At 45.6% G+C, this 11,771-nt stretch overlaps 1 protein-coding gene across 2 annotated transcripts in view; it reads right to left on the bottom strand.

Moving 5' to 3' along the window:
- Positions 1-2,321: 2,321 nt before the first annotated feature.
- Positions 2,322-11,771, bottom strand: part of PPP4R4 (protein phosphatase 4 regulatory subunit 4) — a 1,899,245-nt gene continuing 1,889,795 nt past the window's right edge. For both annotated transcript variants that reach the window (XM_086937722.1, XM_086937723.1), the window contains one exon: positions 2,322-3,510. In XM_086937722.1, coding sequence (XP_086793848.1) covers positions 3,495-3,510 — 16 coding nt within the window. In that variant the 3' untranslated portion in view covers positions 2,322-3,494. The remainder of the gene's footprint in view (positions 3,511-11,771) is intronic.

Raw genomic sequence — 11,771 nt, 5'->3', positions numbered from 1 at the left:
CTTTAGCCCCTTTATTGTAAGGCCAGTTGGCCTGGCGCGCTGATAGGTGAATAGGGCACAAGGCCCTAATGTGATTTTGCGCAATGTGATGTGGTGCTAGGAAATGTAGTGCATTTAATATGATTACGCACCTTGTTCTTACACCTCTGAATGTGTTGGTTTATGCATCATGTGTTTTTCCTGTGCTGCACCTCTAAATGTGTTTTGATGCATCATGTGTAATGTGTTCTTGCTGATACCCCTAATTGTATTGTGATACTTAGGTGGTTGTTCTTTCTAGTACAGGTGGTCCTAGTGAGGTCCTGGTACCCTGCGTGACATTCTCCTAAGGTGGTTAGGATTGCGTAGGTGGTACTTATCTGTTACCAGTGGTTACTGGTTGTGTGCTATATTTGCTAATTTGTGCTACAGTGATTTTATATCTCATACTCTATGTGCTAGAAGTGCTATTTCTACTAAGTGCTGATTCTGACAGTGGTCCACGTGGCCCTGTCCTGTAAATAATCCCTTGTGAAAATTGCCCGTGCCTGTTGGCACAATGTATATTGTGTGAATACTATCTGATGTGTTTTGACAATACAAAAGTTATTTTTATATAACCTTGTGTGGAGTCCCTTTGTGATGTGTCTAGATGTTGTTGCTGTTGTGTGCGTGCGCAAATGCTTTACACATTGCCTCCGGGATAAGCCTGTCTGCTCGTGCCAAGCTACCAAGGGGGTGAGCAGGGGTTATCTTGGCGTGTGACTCCCTTGCCCTGACTAGAATGGTGGTTTCTGCCTGGCTTTGGCGTCAGCCTTAGCCAACCAGAAATAGCCACTTCTAACAGTGACTAAATCGATCATCTCCCCATAAGCCATTTAACCAGAGAGTGCAGAGCAACAAACTGGTGCACAAAAGGTCATTTCCGGCCTGTGTAAGCATGTGACAATAATACAAGTCAGCCCATTACCATAAAGTTTTCCCATATGCGATCATAAACAACTTGAAACCTGAAACATTCTTATGAAATCAGCATCATATGATAAGCATAGTACCATAAGTGACATAGCATAGGTGAAGAGAGCCACTCTCCTTACATGGGATGATATACTGCTGACCACTTATTACTCTTGAGGGACTGTTAAAGCATGAAAGACAATGTAATGGTTAACTTTGTAAAGTACCCATTATAGAACCATCAGTTAGGTCAGGGGGTTCTAAAGCATTGTTACTATAATATGTTTGACTTTTGATTGAAAAGAGCCATATCCAGCATGCTTCTGCTATAGGCTTAAGTTGTGACAGTGCTGGCTGTACTAGGCAGTATTTAAGGCGATGTCTTGGTGGTCACTTGCAATAAATAACCGAGATAATTATTATTTAACAATTTGTGTTGCGAAAACTATCGTGTTAAGCTGTTCCACACCTCCACACCAGACATAAGTCTCTGTATTTATAGAGTTGAGGCAGCTTATGAATCTGATAACTTCATCTTTACGCATCTTGTTATCTTAACGAAGGTCTTGTTGAGAGATCTGTCAAGGGATTTGTTACCTTATTGCCTATTTATCTTTTAGTTTGCATCTCTTAGAAGATTATTTAATTTGAAGGTTATTTCATCACGGTTCGTTGTGCCATCCATTTACAGACATCGCAAATTGCTACAAAACCAGACACAATTAACTGGTGGGATGACCTAAATAGACAGAATAAGAAAATGTGTGTTGTATAGTGAATCTGTTTGCCAAAAGACATTCGTTAATATAAGTATATTTATACACAAGTTCTGACAGCTTTATTCCGGTGATAGCTGTGGTACACCAGGGTACCTAAAGTTAGGTGTTCATCAGTGTGTGAATTAAGATGGGTATAAGCTTGTGTGTCAGACGGTTCACTGAAGACCACGGTTTTACATTTGTGAGCTATTTTAAAATCGGCAAGGCAGATAAATGTGAACGGAATAACCTATTCTTTCAGAGTTTTCCTGAGGAAAAGGAAAATCTTTCCTGCAGGTTACTGTTTCTCTACAGTAGTCTTAGATCCATTCCATTGTATGTGATGGATTCTCTTCATATGCAAGAGAATAGATTCCATGTGGTCTCAAATGTCTGTAGATCATAATACTAGGTATGTTCAGGTGCTTGTTGAGAAGCAAAATGTTAGCAGGTACAATAAATATCACACCAATTTCCAGGCCGCTCATTATGATGACCTAAAAGTAAAAACTCTGATATCCAGATGGTACACCTCTACCACATGTGCATTAACCGATCAACATACCAACTCATGACACATCACCGCAAAACTGTACCCATGAACATGAGACACAGAGACGCAATAACACTGTTTACAATTTATTAAACATGTTTCTTTTATTAGGTTCAACACCTTTTTTTATTTTAAATTAAAAATAAACGTTGTTAAACCGCCTTTTGATTTCGTAAGCATGCATTAAATGCTTTGTCTTAAAGTTTTGTTGCATAAAACATTTCCTTATTTAACAGTGTATAAAGCAATCACACACATACTGTATGTACATTCACCATTTAGATCATTTGTATCATACATAGTATCAACAAAATAGAAAGCAGAGTTTAATATCAATAAAGTTAGGCCATGTGCCTTTTCTTTTAGCTAGGAGAAGCTACCAATAGCTTCATACATATTATGTTTCATCATTTCCAAACATAAATATACATTTTACAAATAAAATGTTATTCAACATACCAGCAATAGTATAATTATACATAGGTGATAGAGCAGTAACATGATACTGTGCCTTTAAATAATAGTTATTTAAAAGTTAGATTCATCGCTCAAAGACTAAATGCAAAAAAGCACTTTTTTCTAATTCTAAAAAATAAAATCCGGATATTTACATAAAAACGTGCGAAAGACCAGGCTATAATTCTGACATAGGACATGGATTGGCTTTTATGGCGATTCTTCGAAAAAAGTATCTTGCAGGGTGAAATGTTGTGCTATCCATTATTACAATTTTTTTTTTAATTGCCATCCTTTCTGGAGACCATGGATTGTGGGCAAAGAAAGGCAAGCTCAATGAGAGATGTTAAAATGTTAGATCATGGTTGAGGCCCCTTAGTATATATTGTATTGCTGTCCCGAATAAAAATTATACGGTCTATATAGTGTACACTAAAGCATTAGCTGCAGCACTCTACAATACGTATACATTATACAAGTCATCAAACCAAACGCAACAGAAAATTGTATCTCAAACGTGCCTCATTGAGGGCTGTGGCGTTTTATTTCGTTTGAAGGTTATTTCATCGTGGTTCTTTGTACCTGTTCTGAAAACAACGCGCTGGTACTGACTGGGAACATTAAAAAAATGAAGTGGCACGTGGTGGATGGTACAGCATGAAAGTATCCGTTCTCTGGAGTCCAGTCAATTGATTGCACTAGCTGTTTCTCCAGCTTCAGATAATGGAAACCCGCCTGGCCTTCTGTGGTCTTTGGTCTGCTTCATTTTCCTGAGGGATGCTCTAATCATTTCATTTTCTGTTTTTTCTTAATATAAAAAAAAGGAAAGGTTGTAAAAAAAGTGTGGCTATGTATTGGAAAGCAGTCAGTCATTGTATTTGCATAACATTTTAAATAGACAACCAGGGGAGGGATGAAGGAATAATTTGTTAGGTTGGTGAAATGGGAATTAGTCTCCGTGATCTATCACTTTGCGAAATTTGTACAGAAGTACACCAGAACGAAAATAGAGGCTTTCATGATTATTTTCTGGTAATATATGCCATACGCAAACTAAACAGTGCAAGTTTCATATAAACTATTAATATCGTATTCATAGCTTATGGCTGCGACAGAATGGCTTTGTTACATTTATTTTACCCAAGAACAAAATTCCTCAGTGACAGAATTATGGACGAGATCTGTTTTTCACCAAGGTGTTCTGAATAAGAAAGTGCCTTTTTTACATGCTCGTTGCCTAAATATTTGGAGCTAAACAATTTGGGCCCATGTTAAAAGAAGGGGGAGCACTGAGACAAGCATCTGTAGGGCAGGACGTCTTATTTTGCTCTACCTGGGGGGTAAGCATTGTAAGAATATTGAAAGTTTGTCCCAGGACAGTAATCTTAATATTTTGTGTATAGATAGCAGCGTGGGTAAACAAAGCAAGTGAACTCTCGTTGCCCCCTTCATAATATTTAGGAGGGCTTCTTGAATGACAACAAAACAGAAGAGCGGGGTAACTCTGGCCTGCTCACTCGCTCATTTCTGTACATGACATATCTGCTATTCTATTTATCATGGATGATGCACCAGATGGTCCCATCTGTACTGGCCAAAACACGTTGCTTTTGCATTATATTGAATTGCAATTCCATTTAGCTGTGTGGCCCACATACCTGAATCACCCCCGTTCAAAAGGAGAAAACCAGGACACTAGTGGCGGCTTGGTGGCTTAGGAATAGTGAGATGGTATTACGTTGTGACTGGTTGTTAAGTGAGATGGTTTGCATGAGCTTTGAGTGTTGGCAATGAGATGATGTTAAAACAAGACCACTGTTGTGTACAATAAGCTAGATTCTGGCGTTGATTGGGCTAGAGAGTGTACAAAGAGTGCATATTTCAAAGCTGAGTTTTTTTTCCTGGAGGTAGAAGAATGTGTTAAGTGAAGCAAATGAGATAGTTGTTAGACTAGTATAAAGAACTAAAAAGGAAAACGTTGGATGTCTTTATAAACAGAAATATATTTCAGGTAATTACAGCTTCGTAGAGATCCTGCATCTTTCGAAATAGGACGCCGATGACTGATTGGACTCAGAAAATATCATATTAGCTGTCAGACCCAACAGACTGTTCAACTGTGATCCCCCAGAAGCAAAGGCATCCCTCATATCCAAACCCCAGCTTCAATCTAATCACCCCAAAAAAACAACGAAAAAGGAAATCAAAAAGTAAGTGAAACGGTACTGTATATTGAAGGATGAGGAATCTAAAGGAAGATAACGACTTTATTTCTGAATAGTTTATTTACACACAAATTACATGTGTTTAAGTGATTGGAACATTGCAAATATAGTATCAATCAGAAGTTAATATTTCGAGAGGTGTACAACTTTTTCTTCCTACTGAAACTTTTGTATGCATATCCGGACAAATTTGAAAGGCTCCCAAAACAGATCAAAGGGGGTAAAGATTACCAAAAAGGAGACAGGTCTTAAGTAAAAAAAAGACTTCAAAACTGCTTATTCAAAATGTCCTCTTCTCCTTCCCCATCTCGGTCTAATTAGTAAAGACGCATAGTAGCTAAAGTAAAGGAGCTACTTATCATATACCTCAAATGATGACACATATGATCACTTCACATCCTGAGAGAATATGCACACATAAGGAAAAAGAACCAAAGAAGTGATGGTGGAATAGGTGAATTAATCTCAGTCATTGATAATTACTCAGTGTTGTATTCAAGCCTATACATTTATCCTCAATGTGCAATAACAGACGCTGATAAACCTTATGCAAATCGTCTTTGGTCTTGCTACAATGGGAAGAGTGCAGTGTAAATTCACAGACCAGGGCTCCTCTCAGAAGGAACAGATGCCCCAGACTAGTTTTGATCTTGTTGGGCCTCATCAGTTAGGTGCAGCTCAAATTCTACAACACAGAGAGAACGAGGCATATATCTTAGTTAAACCTACAGACTTTCAGCGTTATTGAGGGGTGAATTGATTGAATGAACTTTATTCTCTGCTACATACCCTGGAACACATCCCAAACCATCATTTTTTGTTCACTGTGCCACTAAAGATGGATACTAGCCTATATAAATAAGCTGTGATCCTGACCAACTAGGTAATGCCCATCCTCAACTGCAGGGCAACAACCATTCGGAAAGGGAACAAAAGTAAACCTAGACCATGTTTGGCCTTGCTGAGCCCCATTACTGAGGTGCAGATTGAGTCTGAAGGAACAGCAAGTATAGGACACGTCTGAACATTTCGGTGTCTGTAGGGTATCATGAAAGAGAAAAAAAAGTAATGGGTGAAATTGTTATATTAATCTCAGAACTGGAAAATTACAGTGGGATGCATTTTATTTGTTTCAGATGATTTAACATAGGTTGAAATCGCATTACGTTACGCTGTATTCAGGTTGTGCAAAATGCAAAGGCTCCCCTGGCGCACAAGTTACTTACCTTCGGTAACGATATATGTGTAGGAAACAGTAGTTAGTATTAGATTCCTTACCTTAGAATGTCCCCAGGCGTCAGACTGGATCCAGAAAATTTTGCGTAGCAGTACCCCTGCGCGTCGGTAGGTGTCGTCTGCGGCTCCGTGTCCGTCGTTGGCGTCCTTGGCGCCGGGATGTCGTCAAAGTACTTAGACGCCGCCCTCGCCTGCTGACGTCAGTTCTTATACACAGCTTTTCCGAGCCAGAAACGCAGAGCCATGATAAAAACCAACACTGGTGCCATGAAACTAGGGCCCTGAAAGGGGATGACCTTAACCCTAGATATCGGTTCACAGAACGGGGAGGATGGGTGGGGCGGTAAGGAATTTAATACTAGCTACTGTTTCTTACAGATATATCGTTACCGAAGGTAAGTAACTGAAAAAACAGGTTAGTATTAGATTCCTTACCTTAAAATAGATACCCCAGCAATACCAACCCCGGTGGTGGGTCTGCGAACCAATGATCACACCAGAAAGTCTTGGAGAACGGAACGGCCGAAAAAGCCATCTCTCCGGACTCGGCTGTCCAGGCAGTAGTGTCTTGCGAACGTGTGCAGCGAGGCCCATGTAGCTGCCTGACAGATGTCCTGCAAGGGGACTCCCCGACCCAGGGCAGTAGTAGCCCCGTGGCCCGAGTGGAATGGGCACATAGCTCCACAGGAGGCTCCTTCTTAGCCAATGAATAACAAGCCTTAATGCACAAAATGACCCATCGGGAAATGGTCCGTTTGTGCACCGCCTGTCCCTTCTTAGCGCCCACATAATCAGCAAAGAGTTGGTCATCCACCCGGAACTGGCGTGTGCGATCCAGATAGAATGAGAGCGCACGTTTTGGGTCCAGAGGGTGGAGCCTCTCTTCCTCTTTCGAGTGATGCGGAGGCGGAAAGAAGGTGGGCAAGATGATGGACTGCCCGATGTGGAAGGCTGTGACTACCTTGGGCAGGAAAGAGGGTCGCGTCCACAACACAACTTTGTCCGGATGGACAGAAAGGAAAGGGGGTTGTGAAGACAGAGCCTGGAGCTCACTCACCCTCCTGGCAGAGGTGATGGCAACCAGGAATGCAGTCTGGGTAAGAAGACGAAGAGGACAGTTATGAAGTGGCTCGAAGGAAGCGCACATCAGGTACGTTAGAACAAGGTTCAAGTCCCACTAAGGCATCACGAAAGGAACAGGGGGGAACATATGAGTGATACCCTTCAAGAACCTACTTACAACTGGGGACTTGAACAAAGAGGGCTGATCAGGAAGCCTTAAGAAGGCGGAAATGGCGGAGAGGTAGCCCTTGATAGTGCCCAGAGCAGAGCCCTGCTGGGCAAGAGAAAGAGAAAGAGGAGAACCTCAGAAAGAGGGGCAGAGCGTGGATCCACAGTCATTGCTATGCACCATGCCACAAATTTGTTCCACCAGCAGGCGTATACCGATTTTGTGGAGGGACGCCTGGCTGCCAGAATAACATCACAGACTTCAGGAGGCAAGTCAAATGGCCTCAACTGTCTCTGCTCAATCTCCACGCATGGAGGTGGAGGCTGGAAAGGTTCGGGTGGAGGCCCGTCCCCTGCTGCTGCGACAGAAGGTCCTCCTGAAGAGGCAGACAAATCGGGGGATCGACTGACATGCTGAGTAGCTTGGGATATCAGTATGTTCGTGCCCAGTCCGGAGCCACAAGGAAGACTTGGGCCCGGTCACGCCTGATCTTCTTCAGCACTCTGGGCAGAAGTGGTATAGGCAGAAAGGCGTACAACAGACCGCAACTCCACTCGTGACAAAAAGTCTGAAATTCCAATGCACAGAACTGATACCATTGCGAGTTCTCTTCTGTGGCGAATAGATCTAACCAAGGTTCTCCCCAACGCTGAAAAATACCATGCGCCACGTCCGAGTTCAGACGCCGTTCGTGATCCACCATGCACCGACGGCTGAGTTCGTCCGCCCTGGCATTCAGGGAACCTGCCAAGTGTTGAACCACCAGGGTCATGCCCTGATGTTCCAGCCACTGCCAGAGGCGCAGAGCCTCCTGGCATAGGGTCCACGACAAACAATTACAATGTAAAGAGGAGCACTCAGATTTATAACAAACTTGTAAGGTAAACTAAGGGTGCAAACTGCTAGACTATGTTGGCTACATAGTACAAACACAGAAAATGAAAATGCAAGCTGAGCCTACATGCAGGGTGCACTGTTCCTAGGAGAATAATTATTCTCACCAAGTAAACTTGTAAGACTCTATTAAATCAAAAGTCTATGAATTTGTATTGCCAACATTAATTTTATTTTGCAAAGTAATTATTCGAGGACTATACTGAGTTCTTAAATCATCTTGTAAATCATACGCTGAAGACTTTTCATACGTCTATGTAATGCATAGCATGAAAGAAAATACAAATATATATATGTCCATATAAACCACTATATTACATGGTTGTCCATTTGGAACAATAACATTATGTATGGTCTCTTGCTGTCGCCCGATGCATTTCGGGAAGCCCTGTTCCCTTCTTCAGGGGCGAATACCTGGACAGATGTAATACAAAGAGATGTCTATATCAAAATCATAATCCAACAACGAATAAATAGTCATTATACACAGGAAGGAACAAAGATATTCGTCTCATGATTTGACAATTAGTGAACTAAGCAATGTGAGAACATATCAGTTATATTTCACGGTAGAATCACTGTACATAACCCCTGCGAGAGTTGACAAGAAGCCCCTCTTATGGTGATGTGTTACCCACATGCATGGGAATACAGATAATAAATGTGATATTCCAATAAATGTTGTACTTAGTCATAAAACACCACACGTAATTCAGTTGAGTTCGTCCGCCCTGGCATTCAGGGAACCTGCCAAGTGTTGAACCACCAGGGTCATGCCCTGATGTTCCAGCCACTGCCAGAGGCGCAGAGCCTCCTGGCATAGGGTCCACGACCCCACCCACCCTGTTTGTTGGAGTACCACATGGCGGTCGTGTTGTCCGTGAACACCTGCACTACACTCCCCCGGACAGAGGGGAGGAATGCCTTCAGTGCAAGTCAGATCCGCCACAGCTCCAGAAGGTTGATGTGGAGCCGGGACTCCGCCGGAGACCAGAGGCCTCTGATCTCTGCCTCTCCCATGTGGCCCCCCCAGCCCTGGAGGGACACGTTCGTCACAACCACGTGCTCCGGCTGGGGTAGGAAAAGGGATCTGCCACTGACCCAATCGCGGTCCGTGAGCCACCACTGCATCTGTCCGAGATCAAGACATGGTTGGACAAGTTGCCCTGATGCTGGGTCCACTGAAACTTCAGGTCCCACTGCAGAGCCCACATCCGCCACTTGGCGTGATGCACCAGAATGATGCAGGAGGCCATCAGCCCAAGAAGACGCAGCATCAACCTGACCGAGACTCGGGATAACGGCTGAAAGATCGGAATCAGAGCCTGAATATCCCGATCCCGCTGTTTGGGAGGATAAACCCGAAACTGCACTGAGTCTAGAACTTCTCCGATGAAGAGTGGCTTCTTAGAGGGACACAGGTGCGACTTTGGCACATTGATGGAGAACCCCAGCAGGTGCAGGAGGTCGGCCATAGTCTGGATGTGGCTGACGACTGTCTGGGGCGAGCCCGCCTTCAACAACCACTCGTCGAGGTAGGTGAAGACTGAAACCTCTAACCTGCGCAGATGAGCTGCGACCACCGCCATCACTTTCGTGAACACCCGTGGGGTGCTGGTAAGGTCGAAGGGGAGCACGGTAAACTGAAAGTGCTCGTGGCCTACCGTGAACCGCAGGTAGCGCCGGAGGGCCGGAAGGACGGGGATGTAAAAATACGCCTCCTGCAAGTCCAATGCTGCCATCCAGTCTTCTGGGTCTAGGGCAGCTAAGACCTGAGCCAAAGTCAGCATCTTGAACTTCTCCTTCCGGAGAAAGCCGCTGACGTTTTGCAGATCCAAGATAGGGCGTAGGGCCCCTTTGCCCTTCCTGGGAACCGGAAAGTAGTGGGAGTAACAACCACACCCTACTTCTGGCCCAGGAACGTGCTCGATGGCCCCTTTAGCCAAGAGGGCCGTAACTTCCCCTTTGCAGAAGTTGCAAGTGATCCCCCGACACGCAGTGGTACTGCGGTGGCATGGCTGGAGGGGTCGCCTCGAAGGGGAGGGAGTAGCCCCTTCAAACGATTTGCAGCACTCACCTCTCCGATGTGATGGAGTGCCAGTGGAGGAGGTGATGGCGAACCCTGTCCTCCACTGGTGTCAAATGGGCCTGAAAGCTCGGACTAGGAAGGCTGTGATGCAGATGCTGCGGGGGTGGATGTGGACTGGCCGCGCCTTTGTCCACTGTTACCGCCGCGACGGTAACCACGCAGCCACCGCGCTGAATGTTAGTGTGTGGCCCGTGGCTGGCAGGACATGTGGGGGCGCCTCTTCCGTGGCTACAAAAGGAGCGCTGGGCAGAAGTTTGCTGGCACGGGGCCGACAGGCCCAAGGACTTGGCCGTAGCCCTGGAGTCCTTAAAGCGTTCCAGCGCACTATCTGCCTTGACACAGAAGAGGTGGCTGCCATCAAACGGCATGTCCATAAGGGTGTTCTGGACGTTGGCCAAGAAGTTGGCGGACCTCAGCCAGGCGCGGCGGTGAACCGCGACAGACGTGGAAATCACTCTCCCAGCGAGTCCCTGGTATCCAGTCCACATCGTATTGAATACCGCGCTGCGTCTCTTCCCTCCGCGAGGGCTTGAGCGAGCTTCACCCGGGCTTCCTCCGGGCACTCAGACAGCACTTCCACGACCATATCCCACAGAGAGTGGGTGTAACGGCCCCGGAGGCACGCGGTGTTGACCAACCGCAATCCTAAACTAAGGGAGGAGAACATCTTCTTGCCGAATTGTTCATACCTCTTGGATTCCCGATCTGGTGGTGCAGTCGGGAATGTGGATTGGGAAGTAAAGGCCTGGATAACTAGGCTCTCGGGGGAGAGGTGGGTGGACAAGAAACTTGGGTCGCCCGGAGAAGAGAGGTGGGACCTAGCAACGTTCCTATCTACAGGGGGACCTGTAGCGGGCCTGGACCAGGCGCTCAACAGGACGCCCGTGAGAGCCTCATTAAACAGCAGTAGAGGCTCTGGGGAGGTTTAAAGATCTCTGTGAGGATGTTAAACCTCACCTTTGCGACGGGGAGCTCAAGATCCAAGGCCTTGGCCGCCCTTGTCAGCACCACACTATAAGCAGCCTCCTCCTCCGTAGCCATGGTAGGAGGGGAAATAAAACCAGTGTCTGGGGAGGTATCCAGGCCACTGACTTTCCCTAGTTCCTGTGTCCAGTCCTGAAATGACTGGCACTCACATGCCAGAAGGTCCTCAGACCCCTCCAGTCTCCTTCGTCGTCCATGTCCTGAAATTCAGGAGTAAAGGATGGACCCAGATCATCGAAGAATTCCTATTTGGCCGGCGCCGAATGCGGCGTCCAGCGACGCCGCTCCGACGCCGGATCCAGACCGAGTGGTGGACAAGGGACGGCGTTGTGCGGGGACGACGCCGGAGATGACACCCTAGGGGCCGACGCCGGCGGGGTCTTAAGGTCGACCAGCGGCTGCAGGGCGT

This window comes from Lissotriton vulgaris, chromosome 9 (genome assembly GCF_964263255.1).
Source record: "Lissotriton vulgaris chromosome 9, aLisVul1.2, whole genome shotgun sequence".
Lineage (NCBI taxonomy): Eukaryota > Metazoa > Chordata > Amphibia > Caudata > Salamandridae > Lissotriton > Lissotriton vulgaris.
The sequence above is the reverse complement of the archived record's forward strand: the minus strand, read 5'-3'. Positions and strand labels throughout refer to the sequence as shown.